Here is a 17,691-nt window from a genome sequence, read left to right on the forward strand (position 1 = left end):
GTCCGTTTTTTTGACGCCCAGGATTCTTCCAGCGAGCATTACAGAGTGATTGTCTTCCGGCTTCTTCGTTCTTCAAATTTCCAGGCGCAGACTCTTTCGCAGTAGAATGAAATATCAGCTTTTTCATTAAAGTTCGGCTCTTCGCTTTATTGCACATGTGCAGCCGAAAGAAAAAAGAAGTAACCAGAAGAGGATCGCTCGGTGGTGCTCGCTGGAAGAATCCTGGTCCGTTGCAGCTTTCTCCTGATAGTTGCACCAGCCCGGGGGTTCGGGTAAGTACATGCGATCACTTGGGGGTGCCTAACTTTTGGCACTCCCAAGTTAAAAGACCTTTTCTCCTTTCAAGGACCAGTAACAAAATTTAAAAAAAAAAAAAAATGTGTTTGTACATAACGAAACAACCCCACCAAGACACATTTAACTTTAACTTTGCAAAGTCGTGCGGCGCTTGATTTCTCCTCCCTGCCTTCTATAGGAGATTGCCAGCGAGGAGAAATTGAGCGCTGCACGATGTATCGTCACCCTGTCGCCTTTTCTGAAGAGAAGCGCAAGTGGAGTATCGGTAAGTTATTTCTTAATAAAGACTTTGCGAATTTTAAGTTAAATGTGTCTTGGTGTTCTTTTTCCATTATGTAAAAACTAATTTTTTAATTTTTTTTTAATGTTACTGGTCCTTTAAAGATCTGACAAATCCATCAAATTATCATGAGGTTAGTGGAGACCAAACATCATTCACAGTGAAATTATCCATTGTCCAATTGTTTGCAGGGCCAAGCAGACAGCTACACACAGTTTTCCTGACTTCAACTAGGCAATGTCACTTGAAATGGTCTTTTTTTAGCTGATGGACAAATCGTACATTTAAACGATTGTTTCAAGATAAGCTTGGTCTTTACCATAACGAAAAGATCTTTTAAACATCATAAAATCTATGGCCACCTTTATTTAGAGCATGAAAATGTCTGTGAATCAGACCATGGTTTTACGACCCCAGGGATTTTCTACTAATAGGGGAACATTTGCAATGGTAAATTCGGCTAAATGGTTGACGTTTTAGAATGATCTAGAAACTGATACAGTAAAACCTCAATTTTACTTTCCTGATTTGAAGTTTTCCCTCATTTTCCATGTTTTGTGGTCCCACCTATATATTATGCATAATTAATTTCCCTGATTTTACAGTTTTTCCTGAATTTTACAATTTTTTTCCCCTTAAAAACGTAAAATGGGGGTTCTACTGTATATAGAAGTTGGCGTCTTTTCTCTGCTTTCTTTTCCTAATCATTTGCCTTTAACTCGGCCACTCTGTAACCTGAAATGCTGTGATTCTCAGCAACCACAAAGGACATCCATTCTATATTGGTGTAACTTTGTATTACTTTTATTTCTAGTTAAGGTCCTATTCTACTTATCTTTCATTGTGTCATTCAAGCCACTGCGTGGTTCCTCAGACAAACTGATTACTTTCATACATGAAAGCCACTAGGCTAGAATTTAGTTCAAGGGTTGAAAGTAGGGATGCACCGAATCCAGGATTCGGTTTGGGATTCGGCCTTTTTCAGCAGGATTCGGAATTCGGCTGAATCCTTCTGCCTGGCCGAACCGAATCCTAATTTGCATATCCAAATTAGGGGTGGGGAGGGAAATTGCGTGACTTTTGGACACTAAGGGCTAGTCCACAGAGGAGATTCGGGGAGATTTTGTCGCCTGGCGACTAATCGCCTCGTCTTTTGAGCGACTATCTCCCCGAACTGCCTCAGCGTTTTTCCCCATAGGTTGCTATGAAAAGTCGCCTGCGCTAATGCACACGCGGAGATGCGTTTTCAATAGTCGCCCAAAGTTGCCTCAGTGAGGCAACTTCGGGCGACTATAGAAAACGCATCGGCGCATGTGCATTAGCGCAGGCGACTTTTCATAGCAACCTATGGGGAAAAACACTGAGGCAGTTCGGGGCCTTGCTGAGGGGCGATGCGTTTTCAATAGTCTCCCAAAAGTTGCCTCAGCGAGGCAACTTCGGGCGACTATAGAAAACGCATCGGCGCGTGTGCATTAGCGCAGGCGACTTTTCATAGCAACCTATGGGGAAAAACGCTGAGGCAGTTTGGGGAAATAGTCGCTCAAAAGACGAGGCGATTAGTCGCCAGGCGACAAAATCTCCCCGAATCTCCTCGTGTGGCCTTACCCTAAACAAGGAAGTAAAATGTTTTTCGCCTTCCCACCCCTAATTTGCATATGCAAATTAGGGTTCGGATTTGGTTTGGTATTCGGCTGAATCTTTCACAAAGGATGGGTTCGGCCGAATCCAAAATAGTGGATTCGGTGCATCCCTAGTTGAAAGTACTGTCCTCGAATAGTTTCCTCTTTTATTATAAGGTTAACAACCCCTTTAAATATTTTTGTTGGCAGGTATTGGACCTGTTATCCAGAATGCTTGGAACCTGGGGTTTCTGGATAAGGGATCTTACTATAATTTGGATCATACCTTAAGTCTACTAGAAAATCATGTAAACATGAAATAAACCCAAATAGGCTGGTTTTGCTTCCAATAAGGATTAATTATATCTTAGTTGGGATCAAGTACAATCTACTGTTTTATTATTACACAGAAAAAGGAAATCATTTTTAAAAATGTGAATTAAGTTAACGTGGAATCTATAGGAGACAGCCTTGCTGAGCGAAGCCCGACTTTTTCAGATTTTTGCCCGAAAAGGCTGAATTTTTTGGCTAATTCCAGCACAGACTACAGAAACTTCAAAATAGGATAGGAACATCTGCCACTGACTTATACACAACCTCAGCAGGTCTCAAATGGTGGAATTTCAAATTCGGCTTTTTGTAGCATCGGGCTTTAATAAATCCCAAAATAATTGAGTTCGGAAACCCCCCCAGAGTTTTGCCCCAAAACACCTGACCGTAGTTTATTAAATAACCCCCTTAATCTCATGTGATGATCTGCACTCACATGGCTTATGATATATACAGTGACTTTTGAAGGAGACTAACATTTTTTCTTGCAGTCTGGCCTTTGTCAAAGAGAATATTGTGCACAACAACAGCCCATAAAATCAATGCTCACAATGATATTCTTTCTTTATTCCAAAAACTGGTTTTGGGTGGAAGACCATATACACAGTGGCACCGACTATAAAATACACACAATCTACTATTATATGAAGTTTGTTAGAATTAGATAATAAATAATGGATAAATAACTTGTTTGGCTTCAGGTAGAATGAATCTCTCAGCCCAGTCCTGGGAGGTCCCAGTCGGATATATTATTTGTATGTTTGGAAGGATTGTGCTTAGTCCATGTGTTGCAGTGAGATTGCAGGGCATAGCTATCAAAGAGTGAAAATAAAGTTCAGCACATCAGCTCCTCAGCTCTCTACTCATTTATATGGTATATTTCTCAAAGTTCGAAAACATTTAAGTCCTATACACGTTAATGGTGATGATCTCTATTTCCACCCTGTAATTATGCCCTCACGCAATTAACGTTTTATTCGAGGAAAATTCCATATTGAATTGAACCTTGATGTAGGCGTTGGTCCTTTCCAAATGATTTGCAACTAATCTTTATTTTAATTGTTTTTGAATTAACCTTTCTATTCAGCCTCTGTAATTTGCTAAATGCTAAAATCAAATTCATTCTAAGGATCGGCTTTTGTGATATAAATAGTTCCAGTAATGGAAATGTTACTGCCCTGTTATACAATTCAACTCTGGCCAATAGTGATGGGAGAATTTATTCGCCAGGCGCGAATTCGCGGAACGCCGGCCAAAATTGGTCGGTGTAAAAAAAAAATTGTCGTAGGCGTCGAAAAAAACGGACGCCGGCGTAAAAAACGGACGCCGGCGTAAAAAACGGCCGCCGGCGTCAAAAATGAGACGCCAGTGCCGTTTCGCGAATTTTTCGCCGTTTCGTGAATTTCACGGGAAATTCTGGAATTTTTCGGCGAAACGCTGCAAATTCGCTCATCACTACTGGCCAAGGAATAAAGGTTTGATAAGGAAGAAATGTCACAAGGCAGTAGAGAGACCAATTTCCAAATCAGAACCAAGTAGTGCCACACCCTTCAACTTTTATTTGGACAAAATATTGGAAAGATTTAAAAAGTTAAAAGAATATTATTTTTATTAGCACATATTTATGAAGCACCAACTGTAATTGGCAGGGGCATGTGTTGGGCACCCTTTCCATTTGGCCTGTGTGTGGGGTACACTAAGGGGCTTATTTATGAAAATCCGAGTATTTAAATATAAAAAGTCCGACCAAACTAGAATCCACAATTGGACCTTATTTATTATTAAAAAAGCACAATTTAATATCAGATTTTTGCCCGAAAAGTCCGAAATAGCATGATTTTTGGGCAAATTGCAGCACAGACCACAGAAACTTCCAAATATGATAGGGACCTCTCCCATTGACTTATATACAACCTTGGCAGGTCTGAGATAACAGATTTTCGCATTCGGACTTTTTGCAGCATCCCAAAAAATTTTAGTTTTTTTTCCCACTAAGAAAATCGGATTTTATCATAAAAAAACTAAAATTATTTGAGTTTTCAACATTCGCAATCGTCAGCACAAGTGGCACGGTTTCGTTGAAAGAACAGGACACAAGTCACTCACCAACCAAACACCAGAAATGATACCAGCGAACACCGGAAATTACATCTAATTGCTAAAATATTTGGTGTAACTGCGCCCAATTTGCAACAAAATTCATGTGCTGTTGTGCGAATCGGACACGTTTGCTTCAGGCAAAGTGCAATATCATCAAGAGCACTGCCCCTTTGTGCTGGAATTCTGGGACAGGTGAACGCTGCATTGTGGGAAATAAAATTGTAAGGACTTGCATGTACTTTCTAAGGACTTGCATGTACTTTCTCTAAATCTAAGGACTTGCATGTACTTTCTCATCCGAAACATTTATTTATCATACAAAAATAGTATATAGAATCCTTGGGTACAAAAAAATTCCATTTGGGTTCCCTAATGCTCCTTTTATGAAATTCACGTATGTGCAACCATGCATTATTAAAATAAACTGTAAAACGCACATAAAATGCATCAATAATTTGTGATTTTGCTTCCGGCAAGTTATAGCATTTCACCATAGGAAGTGACTGAAACAAATATGAAAGTTAAACATGACATAGGTTTTTTTTTAAAGTTTGCTTGTACTTAAACCTGGGTGTTGCATTACCTGTAAAATTGAGTTTTCATTGTAATATCATTTAGGGGCATATTTATCCAGAATCAAATTTCTGAGTTGTGTGAGGGTTTTTCTACCTCGGATAAACTTCAATTTCAAATGTTTGCATATTTTTGAAAAAAATCCGAATGTCAAAAACTTCAATGAAAAACGACAGGGGAAAAAAAACTCTAATGATTGTATTGTTCTGCGTTTAATGCGATTTTAATGCATTTGGACAAAATAGGCGCACATATAAAAATTGTCACGGACGTTGAAATTGACGTACGTCAAAATAATTTTGATGCCCATTGACTTCAATGTGTTTAGCTAATTTTTTGCGAATTTCGCAGGAATCACTAATAATACGTTTGGTGAAATTCTTGGAAGATAGTGAAATGTATTAGGCATCTTGACCCAGGTGCAAATGGAAAAAAGTTTTGTTTCTGTTTATAGTTGGTGCAGTTCCATGGAAAGCTTACCCAGAGATAGGATCAGAGTCACTTAGGGGGTTATTTATCAAGTTCCGAATTTATCTCAATGTCGGCTGCTACAAACTCCGATATAACCCGCTCAGGTTTTTAACGCTTATTTATAATTACATTTTCCCGAAAAATGAACTTTGCAGGAAAAGCTCCGATTATCACGATTTTATCGTGAATTTTCACCCGAAAACTCAGAAAACATTGTGAAATTGCCAGAAACCCCCGACACAAACAAAAATCAATGGGACTATTCCCATTGACTTTTATGCAACCTCGACAGGTTTGAGATGCCGTGTTTTGATATTCGAGCTTTTTAGCCCTCGGGGTTTAATAAATTCTGAAAAATTCGTGATTTTTTAAAAAGCCTATTATAACACAAAAAATCATGAATTTTGCAGATTTCGGGTATTTTCGGGTATTCGGAGCTTAGCAAATAACCCCCTAAGTGAATGTGTATATTTGAGCCTTTGTTGAGCCCAAAAGCCATTAAAAACAGAAGTAAGGTAGGTCGGATCAAACTAACAAAAAAAATCAAAAGCAGAGTTCTGAAGGGGCAGATTTAACATCATATTTCTGAAAATGAGTAATGTTTTACAGAAAAAGTGTAATAGTTGAACAAGTATAGTTTTTCCCACAAAGGAAGCCATAATATGAGCAAAAAGGTGAGACATAGAAAAGTATTAAACTATTTGGCTGCTTAAATTTACATTACTTACAGTTTACTGTTGAATATTATATTGTACATGTTAATAGAAAGGGTAGTGCCTATGCCTCATACCTTAAAGAGGAACGCCACACAAACATAACTTAAGCTTTTTGAAAAGTAAACATAATTCCAAGTAACTTTTCAATATACATCAATTAAAAAATATCCAGACTTTTCATGATTTTTAATGGTTTGGAACCGTTCCCTAAGCCTAGCCCCCTGCTCTCTTGCTGATCTGTCTGACTACTTTGCTGAGCTGACTGACTACTGTTACTTTGTATCAGTAGCCATCTGTCCTCAGCCTGCTTCCTCCAAACCCCACAATTCCCTGCATATGTGATTTCAATAAGGAACAGAACATCATAGTGCAATGCATTGTGGGGTTATGTAGTTCCTGCATGCTGTCTGTAAGCTGTTTGTAACATCAGTACTTAGCCCCTCCTTTCCTGCCAGGATTTCAAATGATGCAGAAAGACAAGAACTGTTAAACAGCTGGATTTCAGCATAGAAAATGGCATTTATTCATACTTTTTGAAGAAACTTATAAGTGTGATGGGTATATTAGGGGTTTCTGTGTTATCAAATTTTGGTTTGGAACCCGGAGTTCCCCTTTAAGGGCCTTATTTATCAAAGTAAGAATTTATCTGACTTTTTTAATAAAAAAAAGTCCGACCAAACTAGACTCCATGATTGGAGCTTATTTATTATTAAAAAATCAAGATTTAATTGAATCAATTTTTCCCCAAATCACTCAATTTTTCCTGAAAGGGAATTTTTGCTGAAAAGCCCAAAATAATCAGATTTTCAGGCTAATTCCAGCGCAGAACAATGAAGTATGGATAAATGGATCAAAGGTCCCAAATAAATAATAACTCACCACATTAAGGAAGAGGCCCAGGTGCACCGCCCTGAGACCTCAGCAAAGGGAGCGGATCAAACTGAAAAATTTATGGAGCAGGCACTCAAAATACAGGCATTCTTTCACCAGGCAAATAAAAGCTTAATTTGAATATTAATAGTAAAAGTTTATTACTGTATGTTCAAATATACAGCCTTTTTCTCAGAAAAAAAACGTTGAATGTCAGGAAGGATGCAAACATCTCCAAATTGATCCCTGGACCTCTCCCATCGCTTTAAACAGTAATTTAGGAAGGTTTTAGGTGGTGAATAGTCAAATTTGAATTCTTAAAGGGCCAGAGTATGATAAATTTCGAAAATTTTATTCGAATTTTTATAAAAACTCGAATTGAGTTTGGATAACCCCCTACTCGAATTTGACAGTTTTGACCATAAAAAAAAATAGGATAGGGACCTCTACCATTGCCTTATATACAACCTTGGTAGATCTGAGATGCCGGATTTTTGGATTCTGACATTTTCCATCTTCAAAGTATAATAAATCTTGAAAAATTCGATTTTTTGTTCACTAAACATTAGATTTTTATAGTAAAAAAACAAGAATTTTTTTTAGTTTTTTGGCATTGGGAGTTTAAAAAAAAACCTACATGTCAACATCCAGGCGTGGTTGGAAATAGGACTAGGCCGGATAGACTGCACTTCAAACTTCAAAAGTGAGCTACTGATGTGGATGGCATGAGCAAGTATCAGCTAGGATGATGGGGATAGGATGGACTGGTTGGGGAGTTTTGAGCTATTGCAGGAAGAGTGGGCTGGCCAGGCCAAGTAGTATTGCCAGGCCAAGTAGTATTGCCTTGGGCACCAGTACAACCTGGCCCTGCTCTGCATCTAGGCAGTGGCAGAACTACCGGGGGAGCAGGGGGTGCGAGCGGGCCAGGGCCTGCACCCCCTCAGGGCCCCCCGGCAGCCCGTGCGCCACTGAAAATACGGCCGTACGGAGGGGGCGGGGCCTGGCACACACCAGGGCCCGCCCCCCTCTAGTTACTCTAGCCCCCTCTAGGATCCGCTGCATCTAGGACAAAGGAACCACTGAACTCGTTCTTGGATTTGTGTTTTACAAGTTATTGTCCAGCTAATCCTTCTAGTGTATGAAGCAAACTTGATTATATTTCTTTCAGGCAGAACTTGTTCCACTATTTAGTACTCTGTGTGCCACCAGCCGCTCCATTATAATTTATAATCGAAACATATAATTCCGTCTGGTTCTGCAACTTGTTTTGCCCTTCTCTATCACTTCTAGGTTATTTGCTGCTTTGTTGAATATTCTGACATTCGTAAAAAGAACAGATGTTCTTTTCAACCAATTTTATTACTTAGTATTAAGGTCAAAGCAGTTTTTCTCTAATGACACTCTGGTGCTAGGATTTAAATAATGGACAAAATGTGGCATCATAAAAACAGAGAAACAAGGCAATGTTCTGTATAGGGCTGCACAGCTGCCGGTCATTTGATAAAACTTTTCTATTCCACAGTGACGGTAATGGTTACCTAGATATCATTTTCTCAGAAACTCATTAAGGGCAGATATGATTTTCTAAGAAATTAGGAATACTCTGAATCATTTTTGTATAAAAAAATTGTTTTAATAAAATACATTGTGCAGGACTAGTGATGGGTGAATTTATTCGCCAGGCACAAATTGCAGCGAATTCCCGTGATTCACCGCCGGCGAATAAATTTGCGAAAACATTGCGAAAATCCTCCAGTGAAAATTCACCAGCATCAAAAAAAAAATGGACACCAGCGTCAGTTTTTGGCAAAATTGCGATGGCGTCCAAAAAACAGACGCCGGCGTCCATTTTTTTTGGCGCTGACGAATTTTTGCAAATTTATTCGCCGGCATCAAAAACAATGGAAGCCGGCGTTAAAAACGTCCGCCGGCACAGTTTCGCAAATTTTTCATCGTTTTGCGAATTTCACGGGAAATTCTCAAATTTTACGGCGAAGCGAAACGCCTCAAATTCACCCATCGCTTTGCAGGACCTAAAATCGTAAACCAGTTCATTTTTATAAAAGTATTTTGGCAAGGCAGTAAGTAATAGGGATGCACCAAATCCAGGATTCGGTTCGGGCCTTTTTCAGCAGGATTCGGATTCGGCCAAATCCTTCTTCCCGGCTGAACCAGATCCAAATCCTAATTTGCATATGCAAATTAGGGGCAGGGAGGGAAATCGTGTGACTTTTTGTGACAAAACAAGGAAGTAAAAACGGTTTTCCCTTTCTCACCATGCAAATTAGGATTCGATCGAATCTTACGGAAAGGATTCGGGGGTTCGGCCGAATCCTAAATAGTGGATTCGGTGTATCCCTAGTAAGTACGTTTGATTTATTTTATAAATTGCTTTCATGGGTTCATGCAATTTGCATGCCAGTGCCTACACATGAATAACAAGAAGCTTAATATGCGATGTGAAAAAGCATTTAACAGCTTCATTATATCCTCAGTTGCCTTTTGTTACCCTTTATGCTTTTACAATGCATTTTTTCTGTAAATCACATAATTCCAAAAAACCAGCAGAACACTTCTCTGCCGAGCCTAAGTACTGTCAGGTGCAATTGACAATTGCATTAATCTCTGTCAAAAGCTTTTCAGGCCAGGCAGTTTAAAACAAATGCAAAACCATTTTCCATTCACAGTAGTGTTTAATATACAATATTCATTTCATCTCCCCTCCTTCACTGACCTGTAACCTTCTGTTCATTTCAGTGTTCATTTTGTTCTTAAGTATGGATGTTCAATATTTTGCCCTGTTAAAATAGTTGAAACTAGTGACGGACTGGGATGCCATGGGCCCACTTTCCAAACTATTATTATTACCTCCTCACTCAAGCTATTTGTGCTCCTAGTCTTTTATATCTACTTACTATATACTTCCATTATTAAGCATTTTTCCCCATTAAGAAATATGGGATAACCATGAAAAAGGATAAATGATTAGAAGCAAGAGAACTGACTGTCGCCTGGGCCCACCGGGAGTTTTCCTGGTACCCGGTGGGCCAGTCCGACACTAGTTCAATGTTCAACATTTGGTCTACATCAGGCCAAAGTGCAAAGTGCGGCCCGGGGGCCAATTGCGGCCTGTACACCGGCCCTCAGCCTCCGTCATGAAATTAATAATAATGAGGCCCCCCAGCACAGTGCGATCAGGAATACCATAGCGGTAATATTTGGGCACATTAGTGAAATGATCTGACACTTGTTCTATACTGCTGTTCTATAGAGACGTGCTGTTTTCACATACTTCTTTAGGGCTGAAGGTGTCAATAGACGTACTGACGTGCCAGTGCAGTAAACTAAAGAAGTATGGCATCACTACGTTCCACTACGTGTCTATTACTAACACCTTCAGCACACAGGCAGCAGTATAGACCAAGTGGCAGATCATTCACTAATGTGCCCAAATTTACTGCTACGATTACTCGATTCCTGTAATTTAATGTTAATGGTTCAAAGAATGTCAGATGAATGGTTGGCTCCCACACATTTTCACCTCACCAAATATGGCCCTCGTTTCAAAAAGTTTGGGCACCACTGGAGACCCTTCATAGCTCATAATAATGTTATTAGTGATGTGTGGGTCTGCCCGGTACCCGCGAGTTGGGTGGGTTCAGGTGGCGAGCGGGTCTAGGTTGAGCTCTTCTTCCAGCTCTACCTGCCGCCACCTTGCACTGACGGCTTCCGTCTTCCGGCTTCCTTTTTTATAGATGCGTGCCTGCTCGCCCCGCACCTTTTGGGAGATCATCGGTGTGCGCAGGTTGGGGCGGAAATTGGGTGCAGGTGGGAGCGGGCTGAGGGAGGGCGGGTTAGGGTCAGATGCGGGTTGGATTTTACCCGACCTGCACATCACTACTCTTAATATATAACAAGCAATGGGCATACCTTATATGGTGAGCTTTATGTTGGAGCTTTGACAAAATGCAGGAATAGGAAACCCAAAGGACCCACCTTATAACACCACTGTATAAAGCTTAGGAAGTGGTGAGCACAGCAGTTCTCTTGTTATACAGTATTACGACAACCATCTTTGAACAAGTTGCCAGCTAGAGTTTCACAAGATGAAGAATTCTTTCAGAAGGCTGCCTGTATTTCTATAAACAAGACCATCTAATTTGAGGTCCCTTCGATGGATTTGGTCTTCAAAGATATTTTTGTCTCCTGACTTGCCCAAAGACTCTGTAAACATCCTTTTATTAGAATGTAGCCCACAAATATGTTCTACAGTGGCTAATTGTGACACCAGGCAGCACTGATATAATTTTTTTTTTTGGGCAGAATATACGGGATTTCACATACTTTTACCATCTTGTTGACCCTAAAATTGTCAACATGCAGAACAAAGCATTTTAGCATGGACTTTGGGGATTCTATGCCCAGTCTACCCCTAAATCACTGTCAATATAATGAGCAAAGGAAATGAGTAGGTGAATTTGTCACGTAAAGACTGTTTTTAGCCCCTTCCCTGCATGTGTATAAATAGTTTTAGTTTTAATCTTGTAGTAGGTTTGGTAAGGATAGCTGGCCTCCATCTCAACCACTTAACAACTATTTACTGGGATTTCATTGCCATTTGTATTATCTAAGCTTAGTCTGTGTAAGCAAGACGCATTGTTTCGAATTTACCAATATCAGACACATTCATCAAACTGCCCAATGGTCAAGTACAAGTCCTCATTCACTGAGAATCCATATCTACTGCTCCAGAGTCCCGTCAATGATTTACACCACTCAAGCTAATGTTGCCATTGCAAATCATAAGCTGTGAGCAGCTGTTGGTCCCACAAAAAAACATACTATTTTTGAAGGAGATTCTGGATACTTTTACTAAAAACAAAGGGGACAACCAATGTACCATACACACCACAAATCCACTGACCCCCCAGGGAACAAACACTAGATTAGTAGCAATCAAACAAAAAAAGTTGTGTGATAAAATACCATTATGTCATATGAGCTCAACAGGCATATTGTCACATGTCTTATAAAATCTGGATACTTTTGGCAGTGTAGTTGGGCCAAGTGCTTTTGGCCATATACTGTAGTATAGTTTAGGTAAGTTACATATTTGGCATATTTGCAAATTACATTAAGACAGGCACATACTCACTCTTTCAGCCTCATGTTCCTAAAAGCGCAGCAGTGACTTGGATACGTTAAGCGAGCATCGATTAAACTGTCGAGTTTGTCCAGGGCTGGCAGCTGCTTCAGGTAGTAGGAATGTTCTGCAACTAAGACTTGAATAAACTCCAGTCCGTAGCTAGGTAGATATTCTAATGCCGTTGAAGTTATATCTCTATAAAACAACAATAGTATGTTATCCAAGACAGGGGCCTACACACTGTGGGGGTCATTTATCAACACTGGGCAAATTTGCCCATGGGCAGTGACCCATGGTAACCAATCAAATTGCTGCATTCATTGTTCTACTTCCAGCTGGCTTTAAAAAGCTACTCACTGATTGGTTGCTATAGGTAACTGCCCATGGGCAAATTTGCCCAGTGTTGATAAATGAGCCCCAGTATGTGTTTATAGCTTATATGGAGGAATATATGAGGTTATATGGCAAATATATGGCATTTTATCAAGCTGCTTTACTCTCTCTGTTACTGTAATATATGGAGAGTAACCTTTAATATAGTAGAAATATTTTTTTTTTGAGTAGAGCATAAACAACAGCTGTGTCTGGGAGTAGCTTAGTACAATTTATACTTAGATCTGTAGTCCAGTATATTTCTACTGCATTATATATACCCTATATACCATATACCCTGTGACTGGCACAGTCTATAGCAGTGGTCCACAACCAGTGGCTCATGAGCAACATGTTGCTCTCCGCTCCATTGGATGTTGCTCCCAGTGGCCTCCAAGCAGGTGCTTCTTTTTGAATGCCTGGTTTGAATCAAGCTTTAGTTGCACCATGTGTGCTGCCTCCTTTGGCTGCACGTTCACACAGGGGCTACCTTTTGTCAATTGCAGCCCATATGTTGCACCCCTAGGAACTTTTTTAATGACTATGTTGCTCTCTAACTTTTTTTTACTTTTTCTACTGTGGCTCACAGGTTAAAAAAGTTGAGAACCATGGTCTATATGTTGCTTTCCATGCAGTGGCGTAACTAAGGCCCCTCTGCAAATTTTTTGTTAGGCAACTACTGGATATTGCGGGTCACCCCCAGTGTGATTTCCGGTGCATTGCAGGTCACCCTCTGGCCCCTCTACAGAGGGAGGAGACTCAGGGCCACAGGATGTGCTTCCTCTGTAGTTACAAAATTGATTCCATAATAAACTCCTTTACCCTTCTGACTAGAGCAGTGTATTTGTGAAATTTCATGGCAATCTCCACTACTCCAAACAGAGACCATAATAAAGTCATGAGCACACTCATGACACGGCCTTAAACCTGCATTTTTACCCATTTACACCTGCAAGCAACCCAACCCAATATCCACTGATCATCATTATACTAGAAGTGCTGTATTTTGCAAACCATAAGTGGCATCATCATCAAAGGTGGGTGGGAGTGTACTACACTATGTCACCTTTACAGCCACGTTCTTCAGACTTCCCTTGTAGATATACTGTATGAAAATATAGTAATAACTATCCTCTATTTGTGGGATATCTAAAGTAGTAAACCTACAGCCCCTTTATATTTTACCCTATATTGACTTTGAAGTTTGACTGCCCTCCTTTCCAAGGCTTTGGAATTCGGCAATTTGGGAATCACTGCTCTGAAACATGTAGCGATATAAAATAGTACAGTAACTTTCCAACAGTACCAGCAGCATAGAACTGTGTTATCACCTATAGATAAAATGCAGACATAGCAATTTAATCAACGGGAATGACCCTACAATAAAAAGAAAAGCTAGTAGCTACTTCTCCTTTAATGGGAAGAAAGTATCAAGGGAGTTCCCCAGTATTATAGTCCTTTAATGTTCCTCTGAAATATGAGCAAGAACAAAATAATTTTAACATAAATTGAAACTAAGGGAAATTCACATGTAACTTAAATACATTTCCGATGAAGTTATTCTGAAATGAATTGGATGCTTGTTCCTAAAATGCATGATTAGGCAGAAGAAAGCTTTGCTCTAAGAGAAAGACAAAATAATGAGAATATATGTTATCTCTGTACTTACAAGCGATTTGGTCCACTGGCTCCCTTTAAGGCATCATTATGAATGTGTTGGAGGTTGTTGTTGTTATTAAGAAACCTGCATAAATTAGAATAACAAATGGAATGACTCCAGTTTTACAGATACAGAAGTTTTCAATTCCGTAGGCAATTATTTGTCATTGATACTGTAACCTACTGTAAAATTGCACCTGGGCTCTGCCCTCAGGGCAGTTGGCTTCTCGGTGCTACTGCGCTTCTTCCCATTGTTCCTTGAATATTTTTGATTAGTGTATTTGCATATTAATGGATAAACTCTAAAATATCAATGAAAAAACATTTAAAGATATTATTTATAAAATACCACATATGAATCCATATCTTCTCCTGGGAAAACTTATTTGTAATAAATGATCCTTCTCTGGTGTTACTAAACCTAGATCTCTGCAATTAAGGAATCACTATACCATCATTATTATTTTTTTTTTTTCTTGCTTGTTTCCCCCAGGCTCCTGTGCCGGGGTTACTGACTCCTGGTGCAATAAAGACTGGTGAATTGAGTTGTTTCATAAATGAAACTGTATAGCTGGAATAACTCCTTCAGGACAAAGTGTAATATAGATGATCACTTAAAACAGGTTTCATTACTAGCAAACTAGGCACAAAAGCAGGAGTAAAATTCAGAAGCCACCAAGTATAGTCAATTGTATTTACTTTCAAGCATATTATATTCAGGGTAGGACTGGGCCAGTAGGACGCTGGGAGGCAGGCGGGGAGTTGCAAGTAGATTGGGGGCCTCAGCAATTGGGGTTGTGGGACCTTTGGGAGCTGCTTGTTGGCTTCTGAACTTGCAGCAACTGGCAAAATCAAGAATAGGCATTTGTGGTGGTGGACCCTAGGGGTGAGAGCCCCCGGTTGACCCAACACCAGTTCAATACGAGGATCTTTTTCTAATGTGTTTATGGTTAATGGAGTGAAATCAACCAAGTATAGTCAATTGTGTTTTACTTTTAGGCATAGTATATTATGGGTAGGACTGGGTCTAATGGGACACTGGGAAGAGGCAAGTGCAAAGTTGCAAGTTGAGGGCCTCAGCGGCTGGGGTTGTGGGACCTTTGGGAGGTGCTTGTTAGCTTCTGAACTTTGCAGCAACTGGCAGAATTCAGAATAGGCATTTGTGGTGGTGGACCCTAGGGACGAGAGCCCCTGGTGGACCCAACATCAGTGCTTCCATTGTTCTTCTTGGGACACATTGATCCATTCTTTTGCACTGAACTTCCTTGGCAAAATCATATTGGGTTTGTGCTCACAGCTCAAATCAAGTGTCAACCAACCATCAACTAAATTCATCAATAAATGGCAATTCTTACAGTTGGTCCAACTTTGTTCCGTTAAATGCATAGCTTTGGATATCTTCAAATCCATTCCTGTAAAGTTTCCTAAAACATAAACAAATAGCAATGACTTGTCATCATTCTACTGGCAACAAAGACCTTGCAAGCCTATCATATTTGTGTTTTAAATTCTTTTCATTTCTTAATGTTCTTTCTAATTGCGCTATAAATGTAAAAGTTAAACTGCAGTCCAGGGCAAAGTTATATTTACTGAAAATTACTTGTAAATAAAAAAGCCATAAACATGATATCAGTGTATACACACAATATACAGCACTTGGGGGGGGTTGTTGAAAAAAGAAGAAAAAAATAATGAAGACCCTTTAGACAATTAGATAATATGCTGCCAGGGATTTCTTTGTGTTTTGGGCACTTTAGGATGTGAAGAGAAACATGGCTTGTGTTTAGCAGGAGATATTTGCCGTTCTTTGTGTAAAAACTCATTAAAACTGAGACACAGGGTTCTTTCTAGTAGTTGAGTTTTATTTGGTAATGTGATCATGCAAAGAAGCTTTATGGACAAAGTCCTCCTGCTGAGAAAGGGCAAGAAGCCTCTATTTGTACAGCTGACCAAAATGAATTCTGTCCATGCACGGAAAGATATCATTTGATTTTTTTTTCCATGAAGAAACAATATTGTGCAGTTATACAGTTGTTCCATTGAGCAGTTCCTTGTATTCTGCAAAAAAGACCATTCTCTGGACGAAATTTAGAGGGTATCTCATGTCAGATGTACATGGATAAGATAACTAGAGTTAAATCTGTCCTTAGTCTGTGTTCTCCCATTGTAAAAAGTAGTGAATATTTTACGAGTTGTCTTAAAAAGGCTCATCACAATCCCAGGTTCTGCATAGGAGATGAACTGTACAGTTTGGTCAATGTCTAAAGGCAATGCAGGGAGCATTCACACGTCCACATGGTGTCCTATCTCAATAATTGCTACTTCTTTTTGCTTTAAAGTGGAATGATATCCCCATGTTCAACATGAGCGCAGTGAATAGGGCTTGAACTGAACATACAGTACTTTTTGCCTATCGGCTTGAAGCTACTCCATGTTTGGTCTTTGCACTGTAGATAATTAGTGCATATATAATCCTTCTACGTAATGGACCTCTGCTAACAAAACGGTCATAACAAATGGTGAAACTATAAAATATTTCTCATTGGTCAATAGAGATTGGTTTTCTGTTACTTTTGGGTATAAATGCTACTCCTACTTTTCTGGGGTTTTTTTAAAAGGAAGTTGAAAAACTCCAGTGTAGAACAGAAGCACAGAATATCATAATTCACCCAAAATTTGACACTCATTTGATACGGTAATCATAAATATTCAGTCGCGACAAGTCACATTTATGACATGCTTATTTTCAAATGCAAGTACGATGTGAAAAGTGCAATTTTGTACGATTTTTTTTTTACTCTTTTTCCCTGCACTTTCATTATTATTGCAGTTCAATTGCATCAAGATGTGTCAAAAGAAGCGTAATTGCACGAGTGCATTTGTGAACTGGGTGCAATTGTGTCTCCAATTTTTCTAGTGGATTGCGGCATTAACCTACTGAGCGAACCCTAAAGATCACACCATGTCCAGGTTGGAGGTAGTTTCACGGTTGCCAACTGTCAAGAGGCACAATTGTACGGGGCAGGACAAATAAATGGGCATTTAGCACAACTATTCAGAAGTCCTAGGAGGATGTTTGGTCCAGAAGTGTAACTTTGAAGGTCCTGGCAAACAGTAGAAAAAGGATGGGGCCTCCTGTCCAATCCTAAAACATACACAAAACCTCAGGATTACCTGTGACCCACCCATCACTGGCCCCCTGTTTTCCCCAGGCCTCGCCACAGGATCTGCCCCCATCTATAGTTACACCACTGGCTT

General features: G+C 39.7%; 1 protein-coding gene across 1 annotated transcript in view; it reads right to left on the reverse strand.

Moving 5' to 3' along the window:
* Positions 1–17,691, reverse strand: part of lhcgr.S (luteinizing hormone/choriogonadotropin receptor S homeolog) — a 69,118-nt gene that overhangs the window by 3,077 nt on the left and 48,350 nt on the right. The window contains exons 7-9 of the mRNA XM_018265051.2: positions 15,789–15,857; positions 14,444–14,518; positions 12,412–12,597 (exon numbers count right to left, since the gene is read on the reverse strand). Of these exons, the coding sequence (XP_018120540.1) occupies positions 12,412–12,597; positions 14,444–14,518; positions 15,789–15,857 (330 nt within the window). The remainder of the gene's footprint in view (positions 1–12,411; positions 12,598–14,443; positions 14,519–15,788; positions 15,858–17,691) is intronic.

The sequence above is a fragment of the Xenopus laevis genome, chromosome 5S (assembly GCF_017654675.1).
Source record: "Xenopus laevis strain J_2021 chromosome 5S, Xenopus_laevis_v10.1, whole genome shotgun sequence".
In the NCBI taxonomy this organism is placed as follows: Eukaryota; Metazoa; Chordata; class Amphibia; order Anura; family Pipidae; genus Xenopus; species Xenopus laevis.